This window comes from Ischnura elegans, chromosome X (genome assembly GCF_921293095.1).
Source record: "Ischnura elegans chromosome X, ioIscEleg1.1, whole genome shotgun sequence".
Taxonomy (NCBI): domain Eukaryota; kingdom Metazoa; phylum Arthropoda; class Insecta; order Odonata; family Coenagrionidae; genus Ischnura; species Ischnura elegans.
The window spans coordinates 103,206,168-103,222,569 of NC_060259.1; the positions used below are offsets into that span (position 1 = coordinate 103,206,168).

Here is a 16,402-nt window from a genome sequence, read left to right on the forward strand (position 1 = left end):
CAATTGTCTGGGGTAGTCATTTGTTTGATTGTTGTCATCGGCGGTCATCGGTCAATCGGTGTTCAGATTCATGTTCGTGTGCCCGTGAACTGTTGATTACGTTTGTTTGTATTGGTTTCCATTGTATATCCAGTATAATGTATACTATTTTATTGCTGAAATGTCATTTGAATTAATCCATAGGTATCGATTTGGAATAGATTGAGAATAATTATGTGTGCTTGTTTCTACGTGAATTTACTCTAGTCATTAAAATGTTCCATGGGTTGATGTCGGTATGTAGATAATTAGAGAATGTCGTTCTGGCATCCATTGTACCACCAATCTCTGCTTTTTTCCTTTAGGATTCCGTGAGGTATCCTCGTCCGTAGATGGAGATGTCCTCGTAGGACTCTGGTGTCAAAGCTTTTTCGTCCTAACTCTGGTAGTGATTCATAGGATGGGTCTGTTAGAAAAACTTGTTAATTACATGGGCCTAAGGAAGCAGCAAGTTAATGTGCTTGTAATAGGTCTTAATAACAGCGGGAAGTCGACCATTCTCAATTATTTCAAACCCAATGAATGCCAAGCTCAAGAAATAGTTCCTACGGTTGGCTTCAATGTTCACAAGTTTCAAAGTGAGTTTTAATTTTTCATTAATGTTTAATCAAGATGCGTCTTATTTTCCACGGTACCCTATGATTGCCCGTAGTCAGAAAAATAGAGGTTCCATTTAGTTGATGCTTAGAGCGGTAATACTACTCAGCAACCATAGCGACTAAAACACTCACGAAATTAACCCAAATGGGTACATACTTAGGCCATATAAACTAAACTGGACGGCCTGGTAACTGAAGTTAATTTTATTATATCATGGTCAATACATCGTCTCCATTTGTATCAATTTTAGTATTTGTGATAGACCATAGGTTTGAATCATGAGGTATTTTTGCCTGCTTTAATCGCAGTGACTGTACATTAAGAGTAAACGACCGCTTGAAAAAACTATTTTGGTTTAGTGAAAGATTTCAGGGGGCCCGTAAGCTAAAAATTGATTTCGTATTTATGGAACATCCTTTTATCCTGTTGGATGGGTCCCTCCATGCAGGATCACCATTGTAAGCGTTATGGATATCTTTAGTTCCTGCTTCTTTCCTCCTTTGCTTCAATGATCTCTAGCCTAAATTCAAATTTTGTGGAAGTGACAAAGTGTTTTTCATTATTAATATGGAGCCCTTCCACCACGTAAATGCTTCAAGTTTCGATTTAATCTCTAGCCTAAAAATTTTTGCATCTCTGTAGAACTGCCTTCCTTTTAAAATTTTCCACCGTAAACCTTGCAGCTGAGTGCTGTACTTTTTCATGTGTTTGATGTTCCCTTTCAGGTGAGGATCCCAAACTTACATCTAAGATATGTCTAGCAAATGTTCTATGTGCAAAATCTTTAGTTTTGCTGCAGCTCTTCCCTAGAGATATCATTAAAAAGTGTAATATTGTAAAAGCTTTGGTCGTAGTCCTTTCGATATGATGTCCCCATTGCAAATCCCTGCTTAACGTCACTCTTAGATATCCACAACTATATGTTTCTGTCAGTAACTTACCAATGATATAGTAATCATTCAATATAACCTGCCTGCCTTTCTGAAATCTATTAAGTATAACTTTGCTTGCCTTGATCACCATTTTATTCTCATGTGACCATTTCTCCAAAACATTTAGGTAATTTTGTAAGATATCCAGGGACGCCGACCTACAAAAATTATTGGGGGGGCCCTAACCGGGGATCTTGCCCCGGGAAATATTATAAGTAGTGAGTTTTAAGTTTCTTAAGCATTTTAGAAGAGTCATATGATCAAAATTAGAACCCTGATAACTCGAATCTCGATATCTGGACACTCCGGGGAAAATCGACAAGCCTGACACATATTTTCCTCACACCCCTCATAACGAATTTTTGAGGGGGCTCGGGCCCCATGGAGTCGGCGCCACTGAAGATATCACAGTCATATACTTTGTCCATTACTCTATAAATAATACCATTATTCGCAAACATTCCATTAGGGCTATTTATATTCATTCTAATATCATTTACGAAGATAATAAATATTAAAGGTACGAGCACACTTTCTTGCCGCATCTCAGAACTCATTGGGTATACATTGCTGACTTTGATCCTTTGTGATCTTCCTGAGACTAAGGAATTCATCCAGTTTACAACCCTGCAATGCAAGCCAAGCAAATATATTTTATTCATAAGAACGTCATGATCTACCCCGTTGAAAGCTTTTGAGAAATCAATCAGAACCCCATAGAATTTCTTGCCAATGTCTAGCCCCTCAACCAAATCCTGATAAAGAAACGCTAGCTGACTTTCTCAGGAGTAGCCTCTACAGAAACCATGTTGCCCTTCCCCTTGCCAGTTCTTTTTTCTTTAGACTCCCTTAATATCAATTGCTCCATTATTTAGCACACGATGAAAGTCAAACTTACTGGTCAGTATGGCAATAAAAATGTAATTTTGATCGCAAGTAAAAAATGTAAGTTTGATCACTGCAGACTTTTTCACAGCACAGCAGGAATTGGATGGTCTATATCATCTGTGTATGAGGTAGCAGTGGCAATGCCCTTACATTCCCAGCTCCTCATGGAGGTGCTGACCATTCGCTGTTATTCTTGTGTTGCTTCTTCTTGGGGTCATTAGGTCCTTTTTGTCCTATCAATTGTAATATTGCAAGAATGTGCAATAATTTCTAATCTGAGCTCAGTCTCCTTTGCATACTGTCCACCATACTGTGATTAGAACGACTATCTCATTTTTCAACAAGGAAATAAGAGAAAATTGGTGACTTTTACTGTGCTATTTACTTACCATGGAACATGGCTTTAAAGTTAAGTGTATCCTATCTCTGTCACATTCTAGGTAGTGCTGTTCTTAATTTTTTGGGCATTGACAAGACCAGACTTTTTCTTTGAAAATACCATATGAAAACCGACATGCCTCATTATTACAACTTATTATAATTTCTGTACTATCACTATCCTTTCTTCTTCACTTGTCATTACATATTATCTGTTATTTATGCACATAATTTTCAGGTGGAAGGAAGTGCTAACAGTTGGCTTCTGTTTAGGGGCACATGGCTTTTTCAGAATGCATTCCAAATTTTTCAAATATTGCCTATAGTGCTCTCAGAGTTTCTGTGGACCAGAGGGTTTCTTCGTGCCCAATTTCCCATGGTAGCATCACTACAATCGGCTGCCGGTGTCCATTCCCATAAACAAGTTCTTGACTTAGTGTGCGCTGGGTACAAACCTTCAAGAGTGGCAGTCTAGAAGAATCACCGAAAGCGAATGCAATACCACTTTAAAAAGGATATAAATGCATAAATTCCAGCTAATTATCATAAATGTTAATATTTTTATTGGGGATGGTCGAATTGGATCCTAATTTCCGTGGATATTGCCCTTAATCAGATACTTCGTGTCCAAATTCCCTGAAGGCACAGGATCTGGATCCAAAATTTTAAATTTATGCTTCAATGAATGCAGCATCCCATTCAAGGGAGTGGAAAGAGCTCCAATCCTACCCTCTCATGCGCCGTCGCACTGCGATGATTGTCCTACTCCTGAACCATTTTGTTTAAAAGCTCTCATAGAGGTTATGCAACAGAATTTCAGCCGTGGAAATTTTTACGTCAAAATACGACAGGCACATTGTGTGACTCTTACAAAGAGATTGAACAACCATCGGGAGAATCTCAATGCCATTTGATAACAACCAGGTCAAGACATGACTATGTCACAGATTTAAAAAACCCTCGGCCCTCCATCGTCCCATGACTCTGATTTTTTTTCCTTTCCGAGACCACACAGTCCATAAATCATTATCTTCAAAGGGAAATATCTAGTGACACAAGAGCAATGGAAGCATGTTTCATCCCTACCCCATCTCACCTACTGATCTTTTTCATCTAGCCTGTTTCAATTCTCTGTTTCTGGAGAACAAATGCTAGGTAAGTGACATACTGGACCCAAAGATGTCTTGATAGTTTACGGCAACTGGATGACATGCACGAGATACAAAAAATGCGCCGCATTTCTAAAATAGGTAGGTTTTTCTAAGTTCGATTTCATTGAAACAAAGTTTTTTAGAGGAAGGGGTGGGCAGCTGAAGCACGTACAGGAGAAGTGGAGGGGAAGGAGTGCGCTCCCCAATCTTTCAAACAATAAGGCTGCAAATGAGGGAATGAAGGACAAGCATGTCAGATCTTGCTATTTTGTGACATCGTTGCCTTCAAAGTGAAGCTGGGCGACCAATGCGATATATACAGTTGGGGTTTCCAGGCCGTATCTTCTTGCCTGCATGGCATCAGTACCCTTAAACAAGATGATACGGCCTTCTCCCTTCCCCCAACGATGCATGTAGAAGTCACTGTATGTATGTTTATACTCGATGTCCATTGTAGTCACTCATCCACAGAATTTCTGTGTTAAAGGCCAATGCGTCGGCAAGGCAGACACTTTTGGTGATTATTTTACATCACCACTTTCGAAAGTTTGCATGTACATGGCACGCTCTGAGTCAAGAACCAGCTAATGGAATTGGTCGCCAGTAGCCAATTGGAGTGCCTCTACCATGGGCAATTGGGGTCGGGGAAACTCTAGTGCACAGAAACTCTGTGAGCACTATAGTGATAAATGAATAGCCATCTCATGTGTGGAGAATGTCTATGGTTGAATAATTCTTCTATGATGACTGCAACTGGTATTTCTCCAAGCAAAAATTTTATTTCAAAATAGTATGTTAAACTTTGGATGTATATTTTTTGGTGTAAGGGCAAATTCACATTGGCAGATATTTGAGATAACAAATGCATAAATGAAGGAATGCCAGTTATTTGGTTAAATGCGCATTCTGTTTTTCCTGTGCACAATCTCAATAAATTATTGATGATTTAGGTGTAAGAGCTTCAATGAAAATTTAAAAAAATAATTCTCGGAAATGCCATTGTGGCATAATGAATCCATGTGTGAGTTGAATTATGGATTTTAAAGTTGAAATTCATTTCCGTGAGGTTTAAAATCGATTGAGGATAGCATAATAATTTGTGGAAATATTTTACTCTCAACAGATCAAAATGTTGGCTTCACAGCCTTTGATATGTCTGGACAAGGCAGGTATCGTAATCTTTGGGAAAATTATTACAATGATTGCCATGGAATTATTTTTGTTATTGATAGCAGCGACAAACTACGGCTAGTTGTAGTCCGCGATGAACTGGAGCTACTTCTACATCACCCAGATATAAGCTGGTACTTGTTATTTTCCCAATATTTTTGCACTATGTGATTGAATCACTTTCGAAAAATGCACAACTTTGCACCATCTAATGCTAAATATTTGTTCGTTAGTGAATTATTACAGTAAAAGAAATTTCTTTCCTAGTCGGCGAGTCCCTATTCTCCTATTTGCTAACAAGATGGATGTGAGGGAGTCTTTATCAGTTGTGAGAATATCATCACTTCTTGGTCTTGAAGTAATTATGGATAAGCCTTGGCATATATGTGCCAGTAATGCTTTATCTGGAGAGGGTTTGCACGAAGGAATGGAATGGCTTACACAGCAGATAAGAGATCTCGTAGATAAAAGAAAAAAGGAGGTTAGAGGGAAGAAATAGCATTGTTTCAATAATCATGCTCATCCAGTATCTATGCATCTATTGTATTGTATTTAATAAAAGCAAGATATTCTGTATTTTTAAATGTGTGTGTATTGTGCCTGTCATATCAGAGGAGTTTTTTTTCATAAATTGATGAATTATCTTTTTTCATACATTTGGTACAGCTTGGAAAAATAAATTTCAGCAGCATTGGTGGTATGTTCTACCTCTTTAGCCTTAAATTTATTGTGATTTGATTTGCCATTAAGTTTGTTGTGGTATTGTGCCAAAAGCAATATCATGCTTCAAGGCCTGTTTACGCGATACATTAACACGTGCGAGTGAATGTCTGTTAGAATGAATGATTTTTATGGACTGGAACGGAACATGTATGAATGCATGAACCAAATTAGAACAGGTTCTATTTTCTATGCATGCATTCGCACAATTGGGTGGTTACCTATATGCTGCATTTTGGCATTCATTCTTGCATTCATACATTTATACATTAACCTGAATGTGTTAATGTACCGTGTAAACAGGCTTTTACATAGGATTGCATATATGGATGTGCCTATGCAGAAGGCTCTCTTCCTTTTCTGGTGAGGCATGGGTTTGTTATTATTGTGTGTGCTGGCATCTTCACTCATTATTGTGAAAGAAGGCTACTATGTTGTTCATTTTTTATGGTGCTCCAATACTGAAAAGAAAAGTTTCATCAACTCCTCATGTCACGAAACATTTGATTCTTGTCATTTCAAAGAAAGAAATGTTTGACTAATCTCATGCATTTTCCCAGTGTATAGCATTTAGGAAGGCTACTTGGGTTTACCACTGACCACTGGGTGATTAATGACATTACTGGCAATATTTCAGGAAATGAGTCGGTGTCTATCTTCTGAGATGAAGAAGAGAACTGATGCGTTACAGGTAATAGTGGCAGCGGTGTAATCAAATACCCAGTGAGAAACCCAGGTAGTCTTCGTAGATCAAATAAATATTTATAAATATGCTCATTTTTACGTCGATTATGTTTATAGAAAGTTGATTTTTAAGTAATTTTTTAGATTTCTTTGCATTTTTCATATATTTTTTGTCTATTGACTTTTGACATTTAATATGCATTTAATTAGCACTTGGTGCTGATGAAAATTTTTTGCACAAAATGTGTTATGTTGTAATTGGAAAGAAGTCATTTTGGGGAAGATATGTGATGTCCTAGTGTCCATTCAATAAAAATTAAAATAAGAAGTGTGTTTCATTTTAGTCCTTTCAAAGATTTTGTACTTATGATGGAATTTTTCGAGGGAAAACTGGGTGATAAGAAAAATGGCTTCTAATATCATCGTTATCATTGTAGGGGTTTAAGATGAGTTTCTCTTGGATCTTCTTATTCAGAGGAAACAAGTGGTTTCTTGCACTCAGAATCACCCAAACTTAAAGAAATGTGGGTTAATCATACCGTTAGAAGTGACCTCCTTGAATCTCGCAATACCTAAATCTGGATGTTGCTGTGTGTTAGTTAATATATTTTATTTCTCAGTTAATATATGTATTTCATTTCTCTGTCATCATCAGATTATCTATATGAGGACCAGGGGCGCAGCTAAAAATAAAGGCTAGGGGGTTTCAGGCGCAACTAATACTGGGGGGTCTGGGGGTGTGGCATACCCGCCAGGGTAAGCAGGAGGTGCAGGGGCCCTCTGACATAAAAAATAATGATAAATGGTCCAAAATGGTGAGTTTTACGGCATTCTGAGGGATATTTTTTAAATCCTTTCACCATTCTATAACAGATTCCCCACTCTAACTAAGTTATGAAATTCACGGTTTTTTCCAGGTTTTCACGGTTTAAATGTTGTCAAATTCACGGTCTGTTGAAAAGCCATTTTTGATATAAATATTGATCACATAAAAATCACAGGTCTCACGTTAACTACAAAGTTAAAAAACGTGACAGATGCCGTGAATGCAAATGCGGCACTGAAAGTGTTACCTCAAATGACATCACTTATCATTGGCAAAATTCAGAGCCGGCTAACGGTTGTGAGTGGGTGGCAGGGAAGGGAAGAAGGGTCTGATTTTTCGCCTGGGATAATGAACACTTTGGCTACCCGTCTTTCAAGCACAGGCTAAAGGCTATTTGTCATCACGGCACACGGACCAATAATTGCGCTTTGAATATGCAGATAAATGTGTGGACAGTGTCTGTGAGTGATAGACCTTGAAACAGGTTTTTTTTTTCACGGCAGGTGAAATTCACGGCTTTAAGGTTTCACGGTTTACACATTTAAGGTTTTCACGGTTGAGTGGGAACCCTGTATAAGTAATATTAATCCAATTAAGTTAAATAGATTAAACTTAAAAAGTTCTCTGGGGGGTGGGGGTTAAATTCCAAAACCCCCCCTGCTGCACCACTGATGAGGACTAAAATGTACTTTTTAAAACCAAGATACATGCAGGTGTAAAGTAATTAATTAAATAATAATAATGACAAAAACATTACCCATCTGAGGGTATTGCCAGCGGCAAGTTGGTGGAACTAGATTGACTAATCCGCTCGGCTAGAGGAAGGAGGGGGGGGGGGCTGCGAAAGCACAGGAAGGTAGGGGCCGTGGTGGGGATGGGGTGAGTTCTTTGGGTGTCTGGGAATTCGCAGCCTTTGAAGCAGCAAGGCACTGGAGAGAATACGGATGGGAGCTAGGGACAAGCGTGTAAGATCATGAAATTTTGTGGTCTTTTTCTCTAGGCAGAAATGTATAAGCTAAGTGATATGTGCAGTTTTGAGTTTCCAGTCTGTCTCGTCTTGTTTGGGTCTAATGCAATTAACACAGGTCTGCATTTTTATGCTTCTACCATGTTTTTTAAGTTCTGTTGATGGAGTACCAATTATTTTTGTGCGCTGTGTCCGAAAACTGTCTTATTTTTACTAGATCGAATCAGAACTTTTTTTTAAATTCACCATCTGTCAATTTCTTAAGTGTCATATAGGTACTGAAGAAAACCAAAAATATAAGACACAATTATATGTGCAAAATACAACTTATGTGTACATATGAACCTACTTTTTCTAATTATATATGGAATGTAATCCTTAATACTTTCATCACTGGATATATCAGTGGAAATTATATTAATACCATTATGGTAATTCAAGCAAAATAATGCTGTTGTAGTAAAAACTTTTCATCACTTTTTGGGTGTGGTCTAATATAGGAATGTGTGATTCATTGATTAATTGATAAATAAAAGTTATGGAATCATGATTAACAAAGTTAAATTTTGTCAGAAATTCATCATATTTGGACTCATTCTCTTTTATATTTGGTGTGCATTCCTATTTTTGAAATCATACGGAAGTAAAACACTAATTGTGGAAAGTTATTGGTTGTCACTGAAGAACACAGTACATATATGACTCATCCCTAGTAGCACAAGAAATGTTGAGCATATGCTCAGATTATGTCAGGGAAATATGTTTTGCACACAACATTAGCATATGCTGAAAATATGTTCAGCAGATGTTTAAAACCACATGTTTTCAACATATGCTCGAAATATTTCCAGCATATGTTCAGACGATGTGTTGAGCATATTTTCATAGAAATATGCTGCACATGTGTTCAACAAAATATGTTGAGCATATATACGTAGACATATGCTCCACATGTGTTCAACGAAATATGTTGATCATATTTTCAAGAAAATATCTATGCGTTCTGAGAAATATTTCGTCGACAAATCAGCGATCAGGATTCGAATACTGCGTGCTAGTTTTATAATTAATGTAAAGGAATATATCTAGTTCTAGTTTATTCTAATTCAAGTATATCAATTCATAATTTTAACCAAGGCCCTGATTTTAACACTTTAAAAATAATTGAAGAGCGAGACGCATGGGTCGACGTTGTTGTGTGTGTTCATGTTGCTATGATTTCATTGCTCAAATCGCACGTTGTTTACGTTACTTTATACAAGAGGAGAGAGCCCAGTTACCTCGGAATCATCTAGAAGCATGAAATGTAAGTACATTGGTAGATAAATATATGAAATTACTATTTTACAATTAGTACTAACTGTTCTTGTGTGATATCGTACAAGTTCTCAATCGCTGTTTATGAACGGATAAATGTATGATATTACTATTTTAGTTCTAACTGTTCTTGTGTGGTATGGTAAAAGTTCTCAATGGCTATTTATGAACTGAATTGTGGTCGTAAATGCCGTATTAAGTTATTCCTGCCCAATGTAAATACTTGGATCGAATATGATGCATGTAACCGAGTGAGTGCGAAAATGTTCGATCAAAATCAATCATAGCCACAATAAAATGTGAAGGAAGTAATAAATTCTTGGTCAAGGCTTAGAGCCTGTTATAATTTCGTTTGTGAATCTATTCATAAACTTTTTTTGTTAATGCTAATATTGTAACAAGGCCATAAAATTATGATAACAGCACCATTTTGTAACCAAGTATCTTTAACGAACTTATTTTGTGAACAACTGTCGCAGCGAAATGCTAACAGTAAATATGAGTAGTCTCGACTAGGAATCATGTTAACACAGTTGCACTCTGATATGAGGGAACGAAACAAAGAATTGGCATAGGTAACCCATGGGGATGGCTCAAAAGGAGTGCATGATACGTACTATCGTTAGTTTTTCCATCAGATTACTAAAAATTTACTTTAGCACTTAGGCGATTCACTCAGAAGTAAGGGGACAAAAATAATCGAGTTTATTTGCAGTATCTACAGTATTCCTGTGGTTCGTGCCTCAAATACTAACCAAATCTGGCATATATATATTGCTTGGGTTTCACGGATTTCAAGACATACACCATATGCCCATTGGTATTTATAATTTCATGGACAATTAGAGACCAAAGTCACATAATGTGTATCTTAAGCGATTTTTTATGGAATATAAGGCTCCACATTATAGTGGAATTAAATTTAATGTTGTCAATTGAACAGTTTGTTCTGTTAAACATGATACTCTCAGGTTCATCATAATTTTCTTGCTTTCCATATTTCATTACATATTTTAAGCAATGCAAAATCTGTTAATGAGAAATGTCTGTTTAGTCATGCAAAAAAATGACATTTTTATTTTTTGAAGAACCTCACCCTCTTGCATGGAAATGAATCGGTGTCTTAAAATGTTCATGACCTCACTAATCTATTAGTATTATCTTCATCTAGCTCTCAATAATTGTATTATGTTGATGGACTTACATGGAAATGTATTGTAGGATTATTGATATTTAAGACCAATGTATATACACTAGCTGACATGAATAACTTTTACATTACATATTGTGTGAACTTATGATGCAATACTTCCCTTACTGCTGCTTCCTCTCCTTAGTCTGTCTCATGCAAATTTTAAATTTTGCAACTTAATGTTAATTTACCATTCATGAAAGATGTCAATATTCACCATTTTCAGGTTAAAGAAGTAATAATTTTTTGCTGTTTAGTGCTTGTTTAGTGGATAAATATTGATTTCTGTTTATTTTAATCTACAGATGCTCTCCACTCTTGTCTTATGTTTAGCAGTGCTGATAAATGTGCCTTTCTTGAGTTAACTGGGGAGTGGCTACGATGGTCGTGCTGCCTGAAGAAGACTGAGAGAAATCAAGGAAAAGAATAGGATTGAAATATTTGTTGATAATGTTAAATGCTTATGTTTTTTTATTAGAATAAATCTACTTCATTATCAAATTGCAGAACTATGTCATACTTGATTCTCCTATTATATCCTATGTAATCCATTATCTACCAATTGATTACATATTCCGTAGGAGCTCCATCAAAGGATAAAGTGGCAGTAGACTTTAATAATTACAAATAATTTGGGCTAAAGCATTATAGTGGCTCATGGTACCACCTATGTATCAATATTCTTATTAATGTTACTAAAACATGCCTTAGCCCTTTTCCTTGTTCGTTCAATCTTTCGTATGTTGTAATCTAGCAGTGTGGAGTGTAATGCTTTCAGATGCACATGTGCAGTGGAGCTGGTGACAGCTGTACGATGACAGGGCTAAAGAGGATGTTGAAGGGTTAGACAACATGATAATCAGTACCATCAATGCTTTATTCTGTCGAATGCTTATCATTTATAAATTTTAAATTAACATTGGCGATTTCAAATCCTTGACCAAATTTAGTTGTATTAATGATTAAACATTTTCAATTTAAAGTGCTAATCTGATAACTTGAGTGAATGCAATGTGTAGGTCTGACATCATGCCCTAAGTCCACTGTGAAAGGCAGGAGCGGTTAAAAGGAGAGAGTTTGTGCATCTATAGGTATTGCAAGGTTGTAAGGGAATACTTTTCATAAGGGGGATAAATGGATGCAACCTCACCCTAGTGAAAATCTCCATAGGATTTCTTTTTCCTTTAGTAATTTGACAATGGGAAATGATTGTTCCTATAGGAAAATTTTAGGTTCCTATGGGAAAATAAAATTTTCCTGTAGGAACATAAAAATTTCCTATAGAAACAAATGTTTCCCATTGTCAAATTACTATTGGAAAAAAATCCTGTAGATATTTTCACTAGGGTATGCTGAGCATATTTTGGGAGAATGATGGGCATATGTTGGGCATAATTGGATACCATGCTGAGCATATGTTAAAAACATATGTTGAGCATAAGTGGGTAATATGCTGAGCATATGTTAAAAACATATGTTGAGCATGTGTGGAAAACATGCTGAGCATATGTTGAAAACTTGTGTTGAACATATGTTGAGCATATGCCTTGCCGGACATTTACATATGCTCAGCATGTGCTCAAATTATGTTGAACACATCTTACATGTGTGTTGAAAATGCCCTGAGCATACTCTGAACACAAATTGTGCTACTAGGGATGCTATCAGCGTGTTTCAAAATTGGGGACCAGGAAGGCAGGTCGCATGAAAAGAGGGGAGATGGCCAGAAGGAGAGGGGAGAAACTATTTGAAAGAAATCACTTCCCATTGTTCTCAGGTAACTTGAAACTCATTTTACTCATCTTCAGTGAAAAATCTCTCTGGCTATGGCTCTATATATAGAACTCCGGGCTCTATCCATTACTACTCCACATTCCATTTTTAATTTTTCACAGGGAAACTACTTTCATGGTTAAAATATTTCAAAAATACACTATTTTTGGTGTCATTTGTATTGAATTTTGTGCATAGTACGAATATTTCAATCAACTCAGGATGCCTCATCATTTGCCGAAAGTCATGGTTAGACACTTATGGGCCCAATAGGTGACTCATTTTTTTGGCCTTGAGGAACTGAGAGTTTTAAAGAAGGCAGTCTGAAAAAGGTCAGTTGGTGAGAAAGGGGGAGAGGTGAAACACGTTTCTATTGTTCTTCTACATCTGCATAATACCCCGCAAGCTGCCTAGGCATGTGGCAGGAGGTGTTAGGACACCAGCCGTTTACAACTAAAAAAAAATGAAGTGCTCTAACGAGGTTGGGACTAGCGTTTATTAAAGTCCTTTAAGGTTCGGGGGAAAAACGAATTCCCATATCTATCCGTTCGGCAAAACATCTCTCTTAATTTATCGCTTCCATCGAACTTGGAAATATAGTGTGGCTCTAATAATATGTTCTCTGTGTCGCTCTTAAAGAAATCCATTATCAATTGTTCAAGCAATCTAAGCCTAGCGCTCAGCCTCCGAGTCTCTAATGGCTCCCAGCCTAATTCCCTTAACATCTGGGTGACACTGTCGGTACGCCCGAAGCAGTTTTTGACGAAACGCGCAGCCTTCCTTTGTATTTTATTCAGTTTGCGGATTAAGTCTTTCTGCACCGGATCCCATACGCTCGCTGCATATTCAAGGTGGTGTCGAACGAGAGCAAAATAGCACCTTTCTTTTACTTTCTCATCCGAAAATCTTCCCACAATATGCTTGACGAATCCTAATTTCTTCAGGGCTATGCCGCAAATATTCTTTATATGTGTTCCCCACGTGAGATTCGAGGTTATCGTAACTCCCAGGTTCTTCACTTCGTCTGCTGCCTTTATGTTAATACCATCCATTGCATAAACATGGTTAGAGTTGGACTTCTTGTGTAACTTGATATTTTACTTCGAACGATTTATGGTCTTCGTGACATAAAACCTGAGCGAGCAATTATCTGGGGTACCAGGAGCTTGTTGGGGGGCTAGGGAGGCTAGGAAAATGTTATTAGGGGTGGACTGATGGGTAGGGTATAGTGGATTCTGGGAAATGTGGGACTTTGTTAAGTAACTACGTCCCTGTTGATGTAGTTCCCACAGTGGCCGTAAGATGGTATCAGCTCCACCTCACTAAAGCCAAGGTCGGTAAAAGGTTTTACCGACCTTGACTAAAGCACCTGTTTTCAGCCACACACCAGTCTGGGGCAGTCTTCTGTAAGAGCTCGCTGAATAAACCTCTATGGCATAATTGAATTCTTTTAATTGATTACAGTCGAACCCGCGCAACAACGACAGTCCCACATTACGATAGTAGTACTATTCTACTGCACTGAGCTTGTCCCGATGGTAGTTCCATCTCTTGGTGAAGATTCACACTATGTGCCTGTAGTGTTTAGCCTTAATTTTTAAAATTTAAAATATTCGATAAATTTCTCATTTAGTCAATTTTGAATTTCTAAGAGTCTATTTTTAACTGAATAATCAGGAAATTATGTACGTTAAGGAGAAGAAAATTGTCTCCAGGTAAAGGTGTTAAATATACCTTGAAAACTTCTATAAAAAATTATCCATGCTATATGTCGAGTACATATTATCCTGGGACCTCTAATGTTTTATAATAATAATAATATCTACACAGGCACTCAGGGCATCTAAGGTTAAAAGTAAGGTTAAAGAATGTGGGCACTGAGAGCAAGGAGAGGAGAAAGCCTCCATTAGTCCTTACAGAATTGATGTGGAAGTCTGAAACATTCACATTGAAAAGTGTGGAAATATCTATTGGTCTACTGAGAAGCCTTTATGCACAAGACCCATAAAAACAGAAACATGATGAGTTGTCGAAGTGATCCTTTGTTTAAGGATTAAATAGTACTTCCAACAGTTTAACAAGGAGCATCATTAACCTCAATTCTCAGGCTCAAGCTTTGACAGACTTCTGAGAAAAAGAGATTGAGTGATCAGTATTGAAGAGGCACTGAGTGAGCAAGCCTTGCTATAAAGGCCGTTTTACACGGTACACGGAATTGCACAGGTTAGAGCTGCATTAATTTCTAAAATGGCGTGGAATTGCGCGAATGCATGAACCAAATTAGAACATGGGCTATTTTGCCGTCTCGCATCCACGCATTCTCTCATGTATTCTAGCAATTCACTGCTTTACACGACGCAATTTTGATTGCACCTTCGCACGTACGCACGTCAGATTGCGCAATTCCGTGTACCGTGTAAAACGGCCTTAAAAAGATTTTTAAAAATTATTGGACTCCTCAAGCCATAATATAGACACCCTTAAGAACAATTGTGTCTATCCCTCTGAAAATCTAGCTGCAATCATCAGAAATTAAATTTTAATGCTGAAAACTTATTTCTGAGAGCACGCTACTTAAGAAGGCTCAAATGAATGGTAGATAACACTGTAGTTACATGTTCTCAGAAAGTTTATTCTTTTAAGAAGTGCTATCATTTATTGTATCATATGTACATCATTTAACTCAAAACTATTTTCTACTGTCATAGTCTGACAAGAATGGCTATTGAGATATTTTTATATGGGTAATTGATTATTTAAAAAACTCGATGATTGTTGTCTGCTGATGAAAATATTTCAGTCTTCAAGGGAATATTTCTTTTCTGAAATGGAGCAACCAAAATGAGCATGTTTGCTTGATAATTATCCCACTTTGTATGAAGCCCTATTTTAAGTGTACTAATGCAAAGTAGCTAAAAGTAATTAATTATTTGATCATATCAGTAAATTGACTTCACAAAATAGTGTGAAAGTACAGAGCTCCAAAAATAATAATTTTCACTGAAAAAATTTAAATGTATGATAACTATTGGAAAGATTATGAGGAAATTATAAAAATAAGTTGTTCAAAATAAAGCCACTCAGATAAAAAGACTACACTGTTAATTCTCAATAAACAAAATATTGAAATTTTAGCCTAGTCTCAAGTCCATAAAATGAGGTTAATCTGATGACAGAAGAAAAAAATAAAAAAATTCTATTTACTCATGTAGCATTTGGGAAGTAGTGCCAAAAAGACATCTAAGAGACTCCTTGGCTGTTTAGCCACTGTTCGTGATTGTCTGTTTGAGTGATGAAGAATGTAAGATGTTTTTGTTACTTCATGGATGAAAAACCTGATGTGGGCGTTTTGCTGGTGGTGGAATAGGAGTAATGTCTAAAGCAGTCTAAATTTTTTATTTTAAATTAGCTTAAATAATGCTATGTGAATGAATATAAAATTTCTAATATTCCCATGCTAGTTAACTTGGTTCTCTTGTTTCTACGACCAATCCGAAATAATTTTTGCCATTTTTTTCATCCCTAATTTCTCTTTATGAATCTGACCCATGCATCTCATTGTATGAAGCTAATGGCATAAGTGCATCGTAATTGTCATGAACACAGATAACATCCAGGTTTTAGTGTATCACCTCAAGATAATACATCAATAATAATATCAGCATTTATGAAAGTATAGAGTGAAATTTTTGGAGCATAATAGCATGTTAAGTCTAGCCATCCAACAATATACGAAGATTATTTTTTTGCCAGGACCATCACATA

The 16,402-nt window shown here is 36.8% G+C and overlaps 1 protein-coding gene across 3 annotated transcripts; it reads left to right on the forward strand.

The window, feature by feature from the left end:
- Positions 1–18: 18 nt before the first annotated feature.
- Positions 19–6,008, forward strand: LOC124170652 (ADP-ribosylation factor-like protein 6). Of its 3 annotated transcripts, none has more exons than XM_046549519.1 (4): positions 19–104; positions 345–617; positions 5,112–5,292; positions 5,426–6,008. In XM_046549519.1, the coding sequence occupies exons 2-4, from the start codon at positions 440–442 to the stop codon at positions 5,655–5,657; spliced, it is 591 nt and encodes a 196-aa protein (XP_046405475.1). In that variant the 5' UTR covers positions 19–104; positions 345–439; the 3' UTR covers positions 5,658–6,008. The 3 variants fall into 3 exon arrangements, with proteins under 3 accessions (XP_046405475.1, XP_046405477.1, XP_046405476.1); XM_046549521.1 differs by having other exon boundaries at positions 37–72; XM_046549520.1 differs by having other exon boundaries at positions 73–183.
- Positions 6,009–16,402: the final 10,394 nt, after the last annotated feature.

Coding starts and splice junctions, on each gene's coding strand:
- LOC124170652 (XM_046549519.1), top strand. CDS start 440: ATGGGTCTGTTAGAAAAACTTGTTAATTACATGGGCCTAAGGAAGCAG. Junction 618..5,111: donor CAATGTTCACAAGTTTCAAA/GTGAGTTTTAAT, acceptor TACTCTCAACAG/ATCAAAATGTTGGCTTCACA. Junction 5,293..5,425: donor CATCACCCAGATATAAGCTG/GTACTTGTTATT, acceptor TTTCTTTCCTAG/TCGGCGAGTCCCTATTCTCC.